A 20152-nucleotide genomic window follows, 5' to 3' on the forward strand; every position below is an offset into this window, starting at 1 on the left:
AGGAGCTACCACGCGCTGAGTGCGTGTGCACTAATGTTCCCGTTACACAGAGGAGACACTGGGGCAGGCGATCCCCCCAGCATCGCACAGCCGGAAGTGCAGAGAGCGGGGAGAGAACAGGACCTGGGAGCGTATGGGTGTGCCGAGCTTGGCCCCCTCCCCAGGCGTGAGGGGGGCTCTTGGGACAGGCTGAGGGTTCAGGCCTCCGCGCCTTCGAGGACCAGCCCCGCCCAGAGTCTCGGGCTGGCGGTAACCCGCCTCCCGGCTCTCGGCAGATCCTGTGCTTGATGCTGGAGTACAACATCATCGACAACAACGACACGCAGCTGCAGATCATCTCGACCCTGGAGAGCACGGGCGTGGGGAAGCGCATGTATGAGCAGCTGTGCGACCGGCAGCGGGAGCTGAAGGAGCTGGTGAGTGCACGCCCGGCGGCCCGGCCTGGCCCCGGGGCTCCGCTGCCCGGCAGCGAGAGCGTGGCTGCAGTGAGCAGGGCAGAGCCCAGGGACCGTGGCACCTGTGCGGGCCTCCACCTCACTGACTCCTCCTCCAGACCCGGAGAGGTCGGGATTGCCGCCCGCCGCTTTGCAGATGATCAGAGAGGCTGAGTCTGTGGCCCAAAGTCAAACAGCCCGTATGGGCCTGGTCACGGCCACATCCTGTGTCACCCTCCGAGCCAAGCCTGCCAGTGGCTGTCTGTCCCCCTCCTCCCTCCCTCCCTCCCCGACTTCCCTCAGGCCCTTCATTTCAGGGCACGGGGCTTGATTTCCGAACACCAGCACCCGTCCCTCCTGGCCAAAGGGCTTTCTCTGTCCGCGGGCACAGCAGGACGGAAGGGGTGGAGAATTCACGCCCCCTGGTCTCCTGGAGCAGCTCTCAAGCAGTGACTGGCGGGAGAGGTGGGGTCTCTCTGTGAGATGTGACTTCGCCACCATTTCCCAGAGGCCCAGGGGGAGCTGGGGTGATCACAGCCTCTTCCTTTAGGGGCCTTTGTGGTCTCAGTTCCCCGCTCCCCTGCTGGGGTTTCTTGGGGTCGCCTCTCTGATAAACCACCTGCCCTCAGACCTGGCCTCGGGGTCTGCCCCTGAGACAGAGACCACCATGTTGCCTGCCACTACCAAGAAGTACAAACAGTGCCATGAGAGGTGTTACTGGAGGTGCGGGTACCGGGTGAGGGCTCAGGGAAGAGTGGGTCGTAACCAGTCTGGCTTCTCTTGCAGCAAAGGAAAGGCGGGCCCACCAGGCTAACACTGCCCTCCAAGTCCACAGTGAGTTGGTTTCATTCTTCTGCAGGGCTGGGAGGGAAGAAGTGGGGTATCCTCCCTGGTGGGGAACAGCATACAGTGTCTGCTGGAGGTGATGGGAGGAGGTGAACAGGGACCCTATGGTACTTCCCTCCCTAGGAGGGAACTGGGTTGCAGGAAACCAAACATTATGATAAAGATTATTGTTGATATCAATGTTAATATGTTACCAGTTATTCATAATGATGACAATAATAGCTCATATACGTTGAGGATTCACGTACCAGATAAATTGTGCTGATAGTTCATGTTATCTTATGACAAGAAGCCTATCAGGTTGGTGCCTCTTTCCTTCCCCATTTTACAAGGTCTTCAGGGATCTTAGTTCCTTCTATCCTGCTGCCCCACTGTCCTTGGCACATAGCTTCCACCTCATAGTCCAAACTGGCTGCTCAAGCTCCAGCCATCTTATCTCCATTCAAGCCAGGAGGAAGGAGGAAGAGGCAAAGAGGAACATGCCCCTTCCCTTTAAGGACCTTCCTGGAAGTTCTGTGGGACACGTCTGCTTGTATACCGTTGTCCAGGTTCAGCACGTGGCCCCACCTAGCTGGGAGATTAGCCTTAATCCAGGGCAGCCAGTTGGCAGCTAAAACTCAAGGATTCTATCACAAAGATGGAAGGGACCCTCAGTGACCTCAGAGTCTAGCGCTCACATACTCCTTGAAAGGGCCTCAGTGTTTGCGGGTGGGAAATGGGCGCAAGCTCCCGCCTGGGAAAGTGAGACGGTCGGACACACGTGCACGCACACGCCTGCGGGAGGGACGTGGCCTCGGAACACCCCACTGGTGACTCAGGCTGTGAGTCAGCTCCGAAGGCTTTCTCCAGCTAGGCAGCTGCCACCACGGAGACGTGGAGGCGGCCGCGCCCTCCCTGACACCCCGTTTTGTCCCAACCCACTGGACCATGCTCTCCTCCCCGCCACAGCTTTCTGTGGGGCTGGGGAGGGGAGGCTCAGGGCCTCGGGGAGCTGCTGGCAGCCCCAGGCCTCCTGAGACCCCGCCTGCCCGTCCCGTCTGCAGGATGCTGACTTGGCCCGTTTGCTGAGCTCTGGCTCCTTCGGAAACCTGGAGAACCTCAGTTTGGCCTTCACCAACGTAACCAGTGCCTGCGCTGAGCACCTCATCAAACTGCCTTCTCTCAAGCAGCTAAACCTGTGGTCCACTCAGGTACATAGGGCCTGCCCCCTGCGCCCTCCTCCGTGCCCACTGTGCACCCCTGCCCCAGACCTGCCCCGCACCCTCCTCCATGGCTGGCTTTCTGCCCAGAACCCACGGGTCCAGTCGCTTGATCACCACGCCTCCTCCACGGCTCAGCGCCCACGTCCCCCAGAGGGTCCCAGGCCAGAGAAGGTTTAGCCCCTCGCGAAGCCCAGTGGCCCGTCCCACAGTTGGAGTCGCCAAGGCCCAGAGCAGGGACGTGCCCGGCACAGCTGACACGTGACACAGGTCTCACACCCCTGCCCAGGGGGTGTGCAGGCGGCTGGTGGGTCTCCTCCGTGTAATAATGACCACAGCGCACGGCGCTCGCTGCCCGTGCTCAGTACCGATTGGGCTGTTAAAACACGTACCAGCACGTGTGGTCTCCACTCCACCGTGAGGTGCAGGCCCTGCCGACACCCTCATCTCACAGAAGAGAACCCGGGCGTTGCCAGCTGCCCTGCTGTCCCGCTGTCCCGCCCAGGGAAGGGCCACCTCGGCTCCCGCTAGTAGCCACGAGTCACTGAGTTCAAAGCCACCCTTGACAGATGGCAACACCGACTCCAGGGGGGCCCTTGTCTGGCCCACGGCACCGGCAGCAGCTGGATTTGAACCCGGTCAGGGCACTGGAGTCTCTGGAGAGAAGCGAGAGCGGCCCAGGCCCTGAGGCGTGGAGGCCATGGGCCTCAGGCCTGGGCTTTGTCCTGTCTCCTTTGTCCGCCGCTGCCCCTGCCTCGGGGTCATCGCCCCGGGTGCCTGGGGGCGGCCAGCGTCGGTCTCCAGGCTGAGAAGGTCTCTGCCCCACAGTTTGGAGACGCCGGCCTGCGGCTCCTGTCGGAACACCTCACGATGCTCCAGGTGCTGAACCTGTGCGAGACGCCCGTCACCGACGCCGGCCTGCTGGCTCTCAGCTGTGAGTCCATCCGTCCATCCCTTCCTCCCTTCCTCCATTCACGCGGCAGGCTGGGCACCGTGCACCGTGCACTGTGCTCCCGGAGCACCTCCTCCGTGCCAGGCGGAAATACCCCTGCCCTCGTGGAGCTGATGCTCTAGCGGAGAAAGGAAGAATGAGTGAGGCCCAACCCGTGCCCTCCCGACACCGTCACAGCCCCTGAGGGCGATCGTGCTCCCCTGACCCGCCGCAGCAGCTGCAGCCCCAGCCACAGCCTTCACCCGGGAGTTGGTTAGAAATGCAAATTCTCGGGCCCTGCCCCAGACCTGCTGACTCAGAAACTGCACTGTAACAAAGTGCCGGGTGACTCTCACGCACATTAAAGTTTGAGAAGCACCGCCCTAGTAGAAGGAGCCACAAAATACTCGAGGCACCTAGAACTGCCGACTTCTGTACCCTGACCCTAATCTACTAAACTCAAATCTTGGGTGATGTTGAGCCTGGAAATCTGCATTTCCCATTTTCCAGGTCCATTGGTTTAGATGAGAGGCCCCGGGCCTCAGCTGGGAGGAATCCAGGAAGGCTTCCCAGGGAGGTGACTGGATCTGGGGGTGAAAGACACATATGTCAGAATTGACCGAGGGGGAGGCATGCTGGGCAGTGGGCATGACTCCTGCAAGGTCGTCGGCACGTTCTGGGTGGCTTGGGAGTGGCTGGGGGCAGGTGACGGGGTAACGGAGGGCAGAGAGGATGAGGTTTAGCATCACAGCGGGGTCCACTGTCTGCAGTGTGGCAGGCCAGTTCTGGGGACATTTGGGGTACAGGCAGTGGAGGGACATGACAGAGGGACCAGAAGGGAGAGAGGCTCAGAGGGCAAGGGGAGAACGTGGGCCCAATTCAGATCAGCTCCTGCCTGAAATAGACCCTTCTCTACCTAATGGTCCCGGGCTGTGCCTCTGAAACCCCACCTCCCCGACCCCGTCTCCTAACCAGAGGCCTCAGCAACTCAGTCCGCCCCCAGCTTTTCCATCCTGTACCTGCAACTGCCTCTTGTGGGGTCCCACTGACCTAATGACTGTGTCTGTCTGTCTGTCCCTGGACAGCCATGAAGAGTCTCTGCAGCTTAAACATGAACAGCACCAAGCTCTCAGCGGACACCTACGAAGACCTGAAGGTAATCCCTTTCTTCCCTCCTTCCTTCCTTCCTTTGCAAGTGCAAAGGTGCTGAGGCAGAAAGTGTTGGTACGAACCGACTTTGTAGCCAACGTGACTAGAAGGTGAGAGGAGAGACTGGAGCCAGACCGAGTAAGCCCTCACAGGTCACGGAAGGACTCTGGATCTCATCCAAGTTCAGGAGAAAGCTTTCAGAGGCTCTAAGCAGGGTAGTGAGTTCTGCTTTTAAAAGCTTGTTCTGGCTGTTATGTGGAAAACAGGATTTTTGAGGGAGAGTACAAGCAAGGGGTAGCAGCATGGAGAAGGTTTGCAGGGCTGGTGCAGTCACACAGGTGAGATCCAGGACCAGCAGGCTGGGCTAGGTTGGCAACTTAATATCACTTAAAAGGTGGGCACATTTTGTTTGTAAAAACGCATGTCTCGTCAGGGCTGGAGGGGCTGGGCCTTCGGCAGGCTCCTGCCGCCCCCTCATCCTGGGCCCGGAGGGCTGGCCTCAGCCGCAGAGCCAGCGCCCTGGGAAGGAAGGGCTGGGCCAGGAGCGCGCCGGCCCCTGCGCGCCCTGGAAGCCCACCTCCAGCAGGGCCTCCCCCGCTCAGCTTCCCCCCCCCAGCGCAGCCAGACCTGCAGCCTGGGGCGCATTCACTGGCCAAGCCTCCAGATGCCGTCTGTGTGGCAGGCTTGCGCTGGGGACAGGGACGCCGAGGTGCGGCGGGCTCGCCCCTGCCCAGGAGGGAGCTCAGTCCCGGCAGACAGACACGCGCAGCAGACTGAAGCAGGACGGGGCTCAGGGGCCAGCAGGGAGGGGACTGTCAGCTCCGTTCATTGGGGCGGAAGAGCCTGCACGGAAAGGAGTGGGTAAAGTGAGTCTGCCGGGCAGGCCAGTGCCCAGGAAGCTGGGGAGGCGGGAAGTAAAGGCAGGAGACCAGTTGGTAGCCTCTCCGTACAGCGAAGGCTTGTAAAGAAAAAGTCAGCTGTTCATAAAGGAAGGCAGAGCAGAAGCGCATCTGGGTGGCAGGGATGGGGGGCAGGGATGGGGAGCCGGAAGCCGCCCTGAGGAGCAGCAGGTGGGATCCTGTAGTCTGGCCACAGATCCACGTGGGGGAGCCTGAGTGGGAAGGATCTCCACCCACCCGCCAGGAACCTGCAGCTTATGGATCCCTCTTCATTCTCCCCGCCCAACTCCTGACAGCCCTGAGGGCACAGGCACTGTCTCGGACCGGACCGGGTGCTCTGGGTTTGCCCTGTGTTTGGTATTTAGTCCCTCGGCCCGTCCTGTGAGCCAGGGACGGGACTCGGATTCCCTCCACAGATGAGGAAGCCGGCTCCGGGAGGCCAGGGCTCTACCCAAGGGCAGGTGGCCTGCAAGTGACAGTGGCGGGGGGCTCACGTCCTGGGTTTCCTGCCCCCAGAGCCAGTGATCCGAAGCCTCTCTGGGGTGGGAACGTGGACTCCCCAGCAGCTGTCACCTGCTTTCTCTGGAGCCGTGTGCCACCTGCTTGGTTCTCCCGGAGGTTCCCCAGCTCTGGGCTCGGGAGCCCCCGATGGTGACAAAGTGGGGAGGGCACGGTGGGAACGCCAGCCGCCGGGGGGTGGGGCGTGGAGCTCTGCGCCACCAGGCTCTGGAAGGGACTGGATCCTTCTTGCTCCCCCACAGGCCAAGCTTCCCAACCTGAAGGAGGTGGACGTCCGCTACACGGAAGCCTGGTGAAAATCCCGCTCGGCAGGAAGGAGTTTGCAACTGCGACACGCAACTCTTGACTAATAGCTGTAGAGCAGCGGGTCTCGGGGTCCCACCCCGCGTCCTGGCTGTGAGATAGACGGGGGAGTCTTTCTGGGGGCGGAGGGGGGAGGGGGTGGGGAGGGGGGTCCGTAAGCACGCCCAGCCCCCACCTAATTCTTTTAGCTTCATAATCGGAAACCTTGACCTGATCTAAAACGGACTTTGTAGCAACCAGAGGAGCGGCAGCGGGTCGGGGAGAGGGTGGGGATGGGGGCGCTTGGGGAGGGGGGACCCTTTGTGGATTTTCTTTGCCTCTGTGTTCAATGCCATGTGGGAAGAGTCAACTCTGATGCCATCGTCACGCAACCCCGATGGGCCTGGAGGCCGAGGAAGGATGCTTTCTCCCTCCGAGGCCCTGCCGAGAACTCGCCCCCACCGTCGCCATCGCCATCGGACAAGACCCGGTCACGTCATCACACCCACAACCCGTCCTGTGTCCTCGCCATTGCTATGCAAAGTGATTCTTGTTGTACATAAGATTTAAATAATGCGCCTATTTAAGAAACGTTTGACAAATTGCAGGTCTGGGACCTGCTTCTTATTTATGAAGTCTTTGACCCGCCCGCCCGCCCGCCCGCCGGCAGCCCCTGGCGTGTAGTACTGTACAAACCAGTCAGCTGTCAGGGTAGTGGTAGTAGTATTCTTGTTATTTTTTTAAAGGAAACAAACAGACGGAAAAAAAAAAAAAAAAAAAAGAACCTCCTTGGAAAATTAATTGCTTTTTCGTAATGGATTCTCTATGCTAACGCTCTCTTGTCGGTCTGTCCGTCCATCCCTCTGCCCGCCACGCCACCGTGCGTTTCGATCCCAGAAGTCTCCGGTTTCCTCACGGGGTGGAGGTCAGCTGGGGGAGGAGAAGTGGGGTCCCCACATCGTCGTCTTGCTCCTCTACGACCCCAGCTTTCTCTCGGCCCCCTTTTACACATTTGGAGGGGGAGGGTGCTAAACTGTCCTCCCGTCCGTCCCGCAGGAGAGCTGCCCCGCCCCCTCCCCCGGAGCTCTCCCATCTGCGGTGGTGGCCTCTGCTGCCCCCGTCCCCGCCGAGGCTCTGCGACCTGTGGCCTCCCCGCCGTCCTGTGCCTCCCGCGGTCCCCTCATGCATGCCCGCCTCTCTGCATGGTCTCTTGGGAGAAGAGAGACGTCGCCTCCACCAGCCTGACTGCCCACCCCGCCCACGAATGTGACCACTGCAGCGCAGACGCCCCTTCTGCCCCCTCCGTCCCCACACCTGCCCCAAAGACACACCAACCTCTGTTTCTTTTATAAACAAGCCCTCACTGTACAAAACAGCCCTCATGGTTTACTTGGGGTCCCCTCTCCCCCAAGCCCCTTCTTCTGTTGGTTTAGCACAAACACAGCCCCCCTTCGGCACCTCCAGACCTAACCCCCAGTCAATGTAATTGTTTTATATATATTTAATCTTATTCAATGGAAACCATGCTTTTGTCGTTTTATACTTTGCTAGGTAGACTTTATTACCCCCCGACTATGCCCTCATTTTTTTAAAAAAGGAAAAAAAAAGAAATTGGGTTTCAGTCTTAATTCATTTTCCGTGCCAGGTTTGATTTCGTGTGTGCGTGTGAGTGTGTTCCGTTTCGTGTTTTTTTTTGTTGTTGTTGTTGTTGTTTTCTGTTGTTTGGTTTTATTCGCTCCCCTTCGGTCCCATACTTTACAGCACTCTGGTGCAGGAAGAAGCAGAAGCAAAAAAAAAAAAAAATTTAAAAAGAAAAAAAAAAAAAAAAAAAAAAGAAGAGCCGAGACATGCCACCTTTTCCCTTCGCACTGTTGCTTTTCCTGATGGTTAATACTACTGTCACGTAGCTGTGTTCAGAGATGTGAAATACTTTCAGGCAAAAATAAACTGTAAGTGACTCATTGACATCTGGCCTATCTGTGTGGCTTTGAGGGGGCCTCCCAGGGGGATGGGAAGGGATGAGACCTAGGCAGAGAGTCGGGGGCTCACGGCAGAGCCCGGACACCCTCTCCGAGCGTCCAGGACTCCTCACCCTGGCGCGTTAGGGGGCAGATCTTCCTTTGTCGTGAGGCCACCCTGGGCATCAAAGGATGTTGAGCAGGCCCCCGCCAGCCCTGACCCACTAGATGCCAGGAGTACCCCTCCACCGCCCACTGCCGTTGTAACAACTGAAAATGTCTCCAGATGGGGCCTAATGTCCCCGGGGGGGGGAAGAGTCACCCCCAGGGTAGAGCCCGGCCGTCCACCTAGACTGCTGTGCGGAAGGGCGTCACAGAAGCTCTAGTCCAGTGAGAGTCTCCAGAAAACGCGGGTTCTGATCCCCAGGGTCTGGGTGGGGACCAAGACTCTGCATTTCTGAGACGCTCTGGCTGACGTGGATGCTTCTGGTCTGTGGCGGGCTCCCGGAGGTCCAGCGCCTAGACGCATCCAGCCAGCTGGCTCCTCCCCCAGATAAGAAGAAATGTAACTTTCACCTCCACCCTGCCCCACGGCTCCATCACTCACCCTGCCCCACGGCCAGCCAACTGCTGCTATGTTGCTGAGTCTCCTCCTCCCCCTGCACCTCCATCCGCCCCCCACCCCGCCCTTCCAGCCAGGCCCCTCATCCCTCTCCCAAGGACAACTGGTGTAACCCCCTCACCGCCCCCTGATAACCCCACACCCTCTTCCTACCCCTGCTGCCTCCCTGCCTCTCCGCACACCTCCCCCTCCCCTGGCCGCCTCACTCCCCGAGGCCTCTACATCCCTCAGGTGTGCGGCCTGTCAGCTGACCCACATGACGACCTCCGGCCACTCAGGGAAGCCAGGTGCCCTGCGTGAGAACAAGGAGGGTCCTGGACTTGCAGGGGTGGCGGGCGAGCTGCAGGAGCTCCGGTCCTCAGGCCAGATGGCCTTGGCTTCACGACAGCCAGCTGCGGGCCGAGACACGGGGCTGTGAGGCACCGCAACCTGCCGTCTCTGAATCTTCCCACCCAGAAGAGGGCCTGGCTCAGCAGGCGCTCATCACTGCTAGATGGAAAAGGTAGGACCCTGCAGGCACCTGTCCTCAGCCCTCCTCCCCACCCTGTCACCTGGGCTCCTCCGGCTGAGCCTGGAGAATGCTGGCTACCTGGCAGAGAGGCAGGGACGCGGGAAGAGAGAATCAGGGCGTTTCCTCCCCCGTGCTTTTCTTGCAGAATCGGCCTCCCTCTGTGAGCTCAGGTACCCCCCCCGCCCCCCTCCCCCCAGCCTTGGCCTGGTAGGACCTATGGGCTGTGAGCTTCAGGTGCCTCACATTTCTTAGCCCCGCCCACCCCACGTGCCTCACGTCCCTTAACCCCGCCCACCCCGCGTGCCTCACTTTCCTTAACCCGGCCCATCCAGTGCCTCACTTTCCTGAACCCCGCCCGTCCACTGGCCCGGAAGGTCACCAACTCGCCCTCCTCCTGCAGAAACTGAGTTACACCGCGTCTTCCTCTCACCCTGCTGACCTGCACGTGGTAAGAGACCCCTGGTGTAAGTTCCGGGACCTCAGCGTCCCTTGTCAATTACCTAACCGGCACCCGCCCCTCCAGAGCTAGCCCTTCCTCACGTACTTTCCAGAACCCACCAGAGTGGGTCTTCTGTTTCATGCCAGGACCCTACCTGTTCCTCCCGTAACAGACGTGCAACTCCCCCCTCTCCCCCTCTCCCCCCCTCACCCCTCCCCCCACAGCTGATGGTGAGGGGCCCAGTGAGAGCCCAGTGGAGCGCTAGGTCCTTGAGCTGGGGAGGGATGTTCATCAGGAAATTTCAGGGCAGATCCTGAAATGGGGGCAGGGAGAAGCACTCCCAAGAGAGTGGCCACTGGATTAGTGGGATCTGAGCTCTGTGGTCCGCAGGCCAGCCTGATGCACTTCTCCAGGTTGCCACACTCAAACAGTGCCTACTTTAGAATGAGCTGTCCTCCAGTCACTTGGACTACAGTGTGAATGGTACGCCCTGGAGTTGTATCACGTGGGAACCTGGTTGTCATTTGTGTCTGACAGACTGCTAGAAGTTTCTCTAAAGGCCAGCCGGGAAAGGGGTCAGAGAGCCTTGGATAAGGGCCTGGCCTCATTCATTCGTGCATTCAACTCTTCCTTATTGAACACCTGCTTCTAGCAGGTGCTAGCACGTTCTAGAAAACATGCTAGAAGAAGCACGAGACATGGCCCTCGCCCTCCAGGGCCCCAGTGACCTGGCACATGCTGGCAATCAGTCAGGCAGCCCTGATATTGTGTGACAGATGCTACGACAGGAAGCTATGGTGGGCATGGAGGGTGGCAGCTAACCCAGGCTTTGGGAGTCGGGGGGGGGGGGGGCGCTTCCTGGAGGAGGTGGTATTGTTGACAGTGAAGAATGAGGACGTTTGTCACATCATCAGAGAGGAAAGGGGAGTGTGCAAAGACAGACCGGAGCGGGATCTGTGTTGGGACCCGCCGATGGAAAGCATGGTGGGCATGGGGGCGGGGCGGTGGGTGTTATCCTTGAATTGTGTCTCTTAAAAGAGAGATGTTGAAGTCCTTAGTACCTGAGAGTGTGGCCTTATTTGGAAATAAAGTCTTTACAGAGTATTCAAGTTAAAATGAGGTCATTAGGGTGGGCCCTAATCCAGTATGGCTGGTGTCCTTGTAAAAAGGGGAAATTTGGTCACAGGAGCAGACGTGCACAGCAGGAAATTGATCTGAAGAGACAGGCACACGGGCAGAAGGCCATGTGAAGATGAGGGCAGAGACTAGAATGATGTCTCTTACACGCCAAAGATGGCCAGTAAGCCACCAGAAGCCGGGAGAGAGGCCGGGAACAGACTCTCCCTCACAGCCCTCAGAAAAAACCAGCCCTGCCAACACCTTGAATTTGGTTTCCTGGCCCCCAGAACTGTGAAAGAATACACTTCTGTTATTTTAAGCCCCCCAGTTTGTGGTGCTTTTTCACAGCAGCCCTAAAACACAGAGTGCATCCGTTTTCCAGGGCTGCCACAAAAAGTACCACAAACCCGGTGGCTGAAAACACAGAAATGTATTCTTCTTCTGGAGACCAGAAGTCCAAAATCAAGATGTCGGCAGGGGGAATTCCCTGGCGGTCCAGTGGTTAGGACTTCGTGCTTCCACTGCTCCCTCTGAAGACTGTAGAGGAGAAACCTTTCCTTCTCCCTTCCAGCTTCTCGTGGCTACTGGCGTTCCTGACTGGCAGCTGCATCACTCCCATCTCTGCCTCTGTTTCGTGTGGTTTCTCCTCTTCTCCAGCTCACATTTCCCTCTGCCTTTCTATTGTAAGGACATGTGACATTGGATTTAGGGCCCACCTGGATGATCCAGGATGATCTCATGGCCAGATCCTTAGCATGATTACGTGATCTGCAAAGAAGACTCTTTTTCCATATAAGTTCCTGGTCACTGGTTCCAGGTGAAGGTACTTTCTGGGGCCACCACTCAGCATATCACAGGGGGAAGGTGTGAGGTGAGACCAGCCAGTGTCTTGTTAGTCATATTTATTGATCAAAGTCTGGGATTTACCCCAAGGGCTATGAATGATTGTAAGGACGTTGCAATGATCTTATCCATTTGCTGACAAAGCATGTATACAGCACCTACTACACTCCAGGCATGGTAACAGGGTTTTATAGGTCTGAACTCATTTACTCCTCCTGGCAAGTCTATGAGGCAGGTGCTAACATGATCCCTCTTGACCAATGGGGAAGTGGAGGCCAGAACAGGCTGGGTCTCTTGCTCAAGGTCACGCAGGGAGCTGGGGATCAAAGCAAGCTTATGACCCAGGCATTATGGGAAGATCTCTCCACTGCTGACTGGTGAGTGGATGGGGCTGAGGCTGTGGCTTGGACCACGTGGAGAAACAAATTCAAGAGAAGCTTAGGAGTAAGACTGTAGAACGTGGCGATAGGTATGGAAGGAGGGCCAGCAAGGAGTGAAGGGTGAAGTTCGGTTTCTTGGCTTATTCCCTGAGGCTCTGTGAGGCCCAGAATTGCACCTCTGCCTGGCCGCAGCCCTCGTGGCAGGGGGAGCTGGTGTGTAAATGCCCCTGGTCTCTGGCTCCTGGTGGGGGCGGAGACCTCCAAGGCTCCTTTTCCTCCCTGATTCCTGGAGTCCTTCCCTGCGATTAATCTCCAGCTGCCCCCTGGGCTGACTTGCTTGTTAGGACTTCCTGCCCTTCTCCCCTCACTTTCCCATGGTCCCATTCCTGGTTCCTGGGACCGCTTCCCAAATAAGCTATCTTTGCTGGAATAGTTATCGCAGAGCCTGCTTCTGGGGAGACCCAAACTAAGACAGTGACTGACTGCGCCAGGGGACAGAGGGGCGAGATGGAGGGCAGCGTCTCCACGACAGGCTGGGACATCCCTCCCAGGGATACCAGGTCACCGGGTATTCCTGTCCCGACCTTAGCAACACAGGTGCCTCCCAGCTGAGCTGGAAGAGCTCTGCGACAGGGGCCCCCAGAATCAGCTTGCACCCATTTTCAGAGGTGGGAGTGGCAGCTGACAGAAGCTCTCAGACTTTGCTGGCAGGAGTAGAAATTGGTTCTCCCGCTTTGGGAAGCATATCTACTAAAGCTAAACATCTGCTGACCCCGTGACCACGCAGCTCCGCTCCTGGGTAGACGCCTGAGAGAGCTGAGCTCACGTGTCCACCGAAGACACAAACAAGAATGTTTATAGCAGTGTTATTCGTAATAGCCCGAAGTGGAAACAGCCCTTATGTCCACTAACGGGAGAATGAATAAACTAACTGTGGAACAGACATACAGCGGACGACGCCAATGCCTCCATCAACAGGAGGAAGAGTAAATACATGGTGACATGTCCATATGAGAGGCTTCTGCAGAAAAAGAGAAAAAGATCCAACGGATCCACACAATGGCGTGAACGAATTGGACAGACGTTATGTTGTGTGAAAGGAGCCAGACACAATTGAGGGTTTGCTGTATGATTCCATTTATGTAAAGTTCATGAAGAGGCACAAGTCATCTGTGGTTACAGAGGTCACAGTGGTGGTTATCTCTGCAAGGCAGGGGTTGTTATTGATGAGGAAGGTAGGAGGGAATCTTCTGGGGTGCTGAAAATGCGCTACATCTTGATACACAGATGTTTACACACTCGTGGAGCTCTACACTTAAGATTCGTGTAATTTACTGTGTTCGTTACACATCAACTTTTTTTTTTTTTTTTTTTTTTTGGCTGCACAGCATGTGGGATCTTAGTTCCCCTGAGTAGGGATCGAACCCACGCCCTCTGCATTGGAAGCGTGGAGTCTTAACCACTGGACCACCAGAGAAAGCCCCACGTCAACTTTATAAAAGTGGCAGCAAGTGGAAAGAATCCAAATGCCCATCCGTAGATGAACAGATAAGTAAACATGGTATATATAGACAATGGACTCTTATCCATCCATGAAAAGGAATGAAGCACTGATACACGCTCCAACATGGATGAATCTTCAGAACCTTTTGCCAAGTTAAATAAGCCAGACACAAAAGACCACATATTGTATGATTCCATTTATATGAAATAATAGAATAGGCAAATCTGTATAGGGAGAAAGCAGATTGGTGTTTACCAGTGGCTGGGGAGTGACTGCTTAATGGGTATGGGGTTTTATTTGGGGGTGAACGTATGGTCAGGCCACTCAAGGTGGCTGTTCTCTTGCTCTCTGTCCAACCCCTGCCGACCAGGGCCTGCTTCCCCTACACCCTACTCACCTGATTGACCTTCCTATGTGTACTTGCCCCGGGCCCCAGCTGGTGATTGTTCTTATCAAAGGCCCGGTGTCCCTCTGCTGGTTTCCCTGGTAACTAATGAGCCCACTTGAGGTCATTTCCCCTATAACTGGTAACCTCCCCCGGCCCCCAGGAGCAAAGCCTGCCGCCGTGTCCTGCCCGCCAGGAGCCACAACGGTGGGGTTTTGCTCGGTGCAACGTTGCTCCAGGACCTTGCTTCAGACATGTAAGCTCCCCCATCCAGTAAACCTTTGATGTCTCTGTTGCTGACTCTGGGCTCTTTCCTCCATCTTAAAGCTGGGCGAGTGCAGGCCTTATAGGCCTGCGGGGTGCAGCCCGCCAGTGGTGAAAAATTTTTGGAGCTAGATAGAGGTGGTGATTGTGCAACACTGTGAATGTTCGAAATGCCACTTTAAAGTGGTTTCTTTTATTTGCATTTTGCATCAGTTTTTTTCTTAAGTGGCATCAAAACAGAATTTTTTAAATGACAAGGTGGCTGCTGCTCCTCTCTGCTTGTCTGGGCTGGGGAGCATAAGGGGTGCCAGTGCCACCATGGCATCTCCAATCAGAGCCATACTTGTCCATCCTTCTGAAGCCTCTTGGTGAATGGTTGTGTCGCCTCCTCAAAACACTCTACTGCCACCTGCTGGAAATTTGTCATAGTAAATATTCAAGTTTATGTAATAAACATACTTCAAAATTCGGCACCCTTGTACAGTGCCCAACCTGCACAGCTGTACATGGCAGGATAGGTGACTTGGCTTTATTTTTCAGTGTACTCTATCCAGATTTGGATGGGGCCTTGAAAACCTCAAGGCTGACTTTCCCTCCTGTTCCACGGTAATGCTGAATAAGGCAAGCCTGGGCTAGCCTCTCCCAGATTTGTCAGGGAGATGAAATCCACGTGCTCCCTGATTGCACTCATCAGGGTATTGCAACCTGCCTTTCAGAGTCACCTCTAGAAATGAAACCTTCCCCAGAGCACTTGCGGTCATCAAAGAAGCAGGAGGCCAAGGACGGGCTGGAAGGTCTCCACCAAGCTCCTGGTGACAGACATCTTGGCTGTTTTTCCTCTGATGTAAGGGTAGGGACAAGGAGCTGACACCCCTAAAACACCGGGCTGCGTCTCCTCTCTGATTTGCCAGGGAGGGGAAGGGGCTGTCAGATCCAGTGGGAAGGAGGTTCAAGTAACGGGGTTCTGGAATCTTAGCAGCTTGCTGGGCACAACTTACCCCTCACAGTGTTGCCGAAAACTTGGCCTCTGTGCAACCGGTGCCGAATCGAATCTCAGAGACAGTTTTGGATGAAGTAGAAAAGAATAGCTTTATTGCTTTGCCAGGCAAAGGGGGACACAGTGAGCTCGTGCCCTGAAAAACTGTGTCCCAACCCGGGAGGATTTGGTGAGGAGTTTTAGAGCGATGGTTCAAGGGCAGAGTTGCTGATAAGGATCAAGGTGTGTGCAGGGCCTGCACTCCTTTAATCTGGTCTCAGAAAAGCTCCTGATGAGCTTTTCTGGTTCCTTTGATCTGGCCTCAGGTGATCTCTTGATGAGCTTCTCGAGGTTATCAAACTGTGATCTTCTCTGGAATGAAGAATGCTAGCATCTTCCATTTGTTGGGGGTTTTAGTTCTGTAAAGAGCTCAAAGATGTTGTTACGTGTATCCCTTGACCTACAAACAAGAAACAGGGGACACAGAAAGGCTTCTGTGTCCAGGAGCCCCACAGGGTCCTGCTTGGTCTCAACAGCAGCTCCTGTCTGGGGCTTCCCCCACCCACCGGCTACAGGGGATTTGCTGGGGTGGGAGGTGGGGTTTTTGGTGGCTGCATCTTAAGCCCCTCACAGGCCTGGAGTTCCAGCGGTGTCCACCACGGCCACGGGGTTGGGGGCTGTGTCCCCTGGTGGGCGGCTCTTCAAGACTAGTGCTGTCCTAGAGAAACAGAACACAAGCCACACATGTAAAGTGTGCTCGTAGCCACATTTTTAAAAGTTAAAGTAAACACAGGCCACATTCATTTTAATAATATATGTCTCTTACCCTAACATGCCCAAACATTTCAACCTGCAATCAATATAAAAATTATTGAGATATTTTACATTCCTCTTTTTTTTTTTTTTATTACAAAGTCTTTGAAACCCGGTGTGTAATTTGCCCTTCCGGGGCATCTCAGTAAGGACCAATCATGTTCAAGTGCCCAGTAGCAGCCTTATGTGGCCAGTGGCTCTTGTGTGTACAGCATGGTTCCAGAATTTCCATAAACCAGGAGCAGGGGCAGTGGCAACTCGGTGGGAAGTGGGGAGAGCAGCAAGGGGACAGGACTGGAGCCAGCACTTACACACCCATAAATGGTTTTTACTGAGATGGTGTGAATTCAGAGGCTGTTACAGGTTCACGTGCCCGATGTACAGTGAGGGCAAACAAACGAAAACAGTGGCGTTTGGAGCAGAGAAAAGTTTAGCGCAGGGCCAAGCAAGGAGAACAGGTGGCTCATGGTCAAAACCCCTGAAATCCTGGGACTTCCTGGTGCTCCAGTGGTTAAGACACCACGCTCCCAACGCAGGGGACACGGGTTCGATCCCTGGTCATTGGGGCACTAGATCTCGCATGCTGCAAATAAGAGCCCGCATGCTGCAACTAAAGATCTCACGTGCCGCAACTAAGACCCGGTACAGCCAAATAAATGAGTAAATATTAAAAAAAAAAAAGAAAACGAAATTCCATATGGTCTGGGGGGAGAAGTTGTTTTTTTTTTTAAATAAATTTATTTATTTATGGCTGTGTTGGTTCTTTGTTGCTAGGGATTCCTCTAGCTGGAGGCGAGTGGCTCCGTTGCATGTGGGATCTTCCCAGACCAGGGCTCGAACCCATGTGCCCTGCATTAGCAGGCAGATTCTTAACCACTGCACCACCAGGGAAGCCCCTGACGGGCGGTGGGGGGGGGGGGGGCGGGCGGAGGAGTTTTTAATAGGCAAAATTTGGTGGGAGGGCTGCGGGGTGTGTGACTTTCGTCTGATTGGTTGGTGGTGAGGTAACAGGGCGGTGCTTCAGGAATCTTGCGCTCAGCCTGAAGTTACCATCCTCCACCTGGGTGGGGGCCTAAGTTTCTGCAGAAGAACTCAAGGATATTGTTATGTATATTCCTTGAGGAGGAACCAGGACCCTGCCGCAAGGCTGCACTATTGTTTCTTGACTGCTCCTCCCTTGTTTCTGTGTTCCTTCCCTTCCCTGCTTAGCAACTGTTTGGATCTGACCTTTGGAACTCAGAGAAGGTCAAGGAGGCTGAATAAAGCCTACTTCCTACAAACAAGAAACAGGGGACACAGATGGGGCTTGTACCTGGGGGAGCCCCACAGGGTGCTGCTCAGTTTCAAGGCCACCCCAGAGCTGAAACCGTGCATCTCAGATTGGGACTTTTTCTTTTTCTAATATTTATTTATTTATTTGTTTGCCTGCGTCGGGTCTTAGTTGTGGCATGTGGGATCTTTAATTGCAGCATGTGAGCTCTTAGTTGCAGCATGTGGGATCTAGTTCCCTGACCAGGGATCGAAGCCGGGCCCCCTGCATTGGGGGTGTGGAGTCTTAGCCACTGGACCACCAGGGAAGTCCCCTCAGATTGGGACTTGAACCCACGGTCTTTTACCTGAGATCACACACCTGGTCTCAGGACTTAATGAAGCTCAGGTTCTTGATGTCTCGTCGCAGAAAGAATTCAGTGAGAGACAAAGTGATAGGTAAGAAGTGGATTTATTTAGAGAGACACACACTCCACAGACAGAGTGTGGGCCATCTCAGAAGGCGAGAGTGGTCCCAGGGTATGGGATTGTCAGTTTTTATAGGGGTGGGTAATTTCATAGGCTAATGGGTGGGAGGAGTATTCCAGCTATTTCGGGGGAAAGGGTGGAGATTTCCAGGAACTGGGCTATCGCCCACTTTTGGACCTTTATGGTCAGCCTTGGAACTGTCGTGGCACCTATGGGTGTGTCATTTAGCTGATGTGTCACAATGAGGGCATAATGAGGCTCAAGGTCCACTGGAAGTGGACCGCCATCTTGGACCTAAACTGATTAGAACCAAATATGTCGTGTCTTTGGGCTATGTTATTCTTTTAAAGGTTGTGCCCTGCCCCCTTCCCTCCTGTTTAAGAGCCCCCCGTGAGGGACCCCATGCAGGAAAGGCTGGACCCCCTGTGGGGGCCTCCTGCAGAATTGATGTCCAGAGCTGCCAGGTTTGAGGGTCTGGCCTCAGGTCACCCTGGAAAGCAAGCATCTGTCTATTTTGATTTTTTTTTAAAGAAAAGTATATTCATTTACAAGAGAAAGACTTATAGATCATAACCCTGCATTTCTGTGGCATAAACGAATGAATGAATGAAAAACTCCGATGTGAAGACAGGAAAGGAGCTCTGCGGATGAACCGAGGGGCAGTGGGCATCTGACCTACATCCACTGTCAGGGGTTGGGCAGCGAGACTGGAATCTTGATGTTGAGCCAAGCAAGTGTGTCTCTGGGGCAGCCAGGCCATAGTCTCGTTCAGAGTCTGTCCCTTCTTAGATGTGGATCCCATAACAGACCCAGGTCCGTCCTCCCGCTGCCCATCATCCCACCAGGAGAGCACCTTTCCTTTGCTTCCCATAGCCTTTCATTCATTGAGCAAAAATGTATACACTGAGCCTGGAAAGCACTGGTAACTGAAAGAAGCCAGGGTCCACATGCTTTACATTCCAGTTGTCTGACGCAGGGAACTCTCTGGAGGCAGAAAGTCAACTAATGGTTGCTTAGGGCCGAGGGGTCAGGGGACCGGGAGGTGAGAGCTGAAGGGCAGAGGTTTCTTTTTGGTGATGAACATGTTCTAAAATTGACTCTTGGTGATGTCTGCACGGCTCTGTAAATATGCTAAAAAACATGGAATTGTACACGTTACTTGGGTGGATTGTATGTGAAATATATCTCAATAAGCCTGTTTTTTTTTGTTTTCTTTTTTAATGTATTGAGTACCTACTGTGTGCCAGGCACACTGGGGACTCAGGAGTGAATACAGTAAACCCTGTCCTCCACCACATACAGCCTGAGGGAGGAGGCAACCATTAGACTAATCCCGCAGATATTTTCCATCAAGGCGGTGTATCTATGGAGCTAAAAGGAAGTACAGGCTGGAGGGAGCACCTCCCAGGGCAGCACAGAGCTGACCTGGAGAAGGAGCCGGGAAGGACCAGCCCCGAGGGGAGATGGAGGAGGGAACAGCCTTCCAGGGAGAGGGAAGAGCAAGGGTGGAGGCCCTGAGGCAGTGGCTGGCACTTGGGAGGGGCAGAGTGCCAGGAGCCGGGAGGAGGAGTGTGGAGCAGGAGAGACAGGCCAGGCCCTTAGGTCTTAGTCCTCAGGCGCGGTTAGCATTTGGGGGCTGAGGCCAGCACCTCACCTCCCACATTGTATTAAGATGTGCTTTCTCCGGGGCTTCCTGTTAATGAAACAGGAAGTAAGGTCTCTTGAGCTGGCAGCCAGCTGAGAGTGCTTTGAGGACAAAGGGGCATCGGGAAGGTGGCTAGCAGGTGAGACCTGGCTGGCCCTGTTCACAGCTGTCTGCCTCCCGTGGCCAGGACGAGACCCAGCGGAGGGCAGGGTGGCAGCTCCAACGCCCCTGAGGTCCCAGCTGCTGCAGAATGAGGCTAGGGCTGCACCAGGCCATGGTGGGGGCGGGAGGCACCGTTCTGGGACTCCAGGTCCATGACGTCAGTGTTGCCATGGAGACCCCCCCCCCCTTCCAGCAGCACGTGTTGCAGCTGCTGAAGACCCCCGGACAGGGAAGGCTCTGCAGGGTTGAGGGAAGCAGGAAGAACAGCCCTGAACCCTGCGGGCCTGGGGCTCTGCCCCAGAGCACGGTCCGGGAGAGGGCAGGGTACCAGTACCGGGAGGGGGGCCCTCCAGCTCTCCATCCTGTCCCCAAGCCTGTCACCCAGACACGCTCCTGTCTTGCAGTCTGGGAGATGTCTTGGTGTAAAACAGCTCAGGCTGTGGCCCTTCCCCACAGTGGTGGCCAAGGAAGGGGGGTGGGTAGGTTCCCTCTATTGACCCCCCCCCCCCCCCCCCCCGCACTCCTAGCTCCATTG

At 55.6% G+C, this 20152-nt stretch overlaps 2 protein-coding genes across 5 annotated transcripts in view; both read left to right on the forward strand.

Moving 5' to 3' along the window:
- CMIP (c-Maf inducing protein) overlaps positions 1-6530 on the forward strand; it is a 236668-nt gene extending 230138 nt beyond the window's left edge. For both annotated transcript variants that reach the window (XM_059904977.1, XM_059904978.1), the window contains 6 exons: positions 276-416; positions 1221-1268; positions 2324-2470; positions 3308-3413; positions 4496-4566; positions 6220-6530. In XM_059904977.1, coding sequence (XP_059760960.1) covers positions 276-416; positions 1221-1268; positions 2324-2470; positions 3308-3413; positions 4496-4566; positions 6220-6273 — 567 coding nt within the window. In that variant the 3' untranslated portion in view covers positions 6274-6530. The remainder of the gene's footprint in view (positions 1-275; positions 417-1220; positions 1269-2323; positions 2471-3307; positions 3414-4495; positions 4567-6219) is intronic.
- A 3194-nt stretch (positions 6531-9724) lies between these two features.
- Positions 9725-20152, forward strand: part of PLCG2 (phospholipase C gamma 2) — a 202115-nt gene continuing 191687 nt past the window's right edge. The window contains exon 1 of one of the 3 annotated variants that reach the window (XM_059903784.1): positions 9725-9798. The gene's annotated coding sequence lies outside the window, so the exon portion shown is untranslated. Of the gene's footprint in view, positions 9815-14254; positions 14277-20152 lie in introns of those variants that run through there. The other 2 variants (XM_059903783.1, XM_059903787.1) reach the window with 2 other exon arrangements.

Source organism: Balaenoptera ricei, chromosome 19 (genome assembly GCF_028023285.1).
Source record: "Balaenoptera ricei isolate mBalRic1 chromosome 19, mBalRic1.hap2, whole genome shotgun sequence".
NCBI lineage: Eukaryota > Metazoa > Chordata > Mammalia > Artiodactyla > Balaenopteridae > Balaenoptera > Balaenoptera ricei.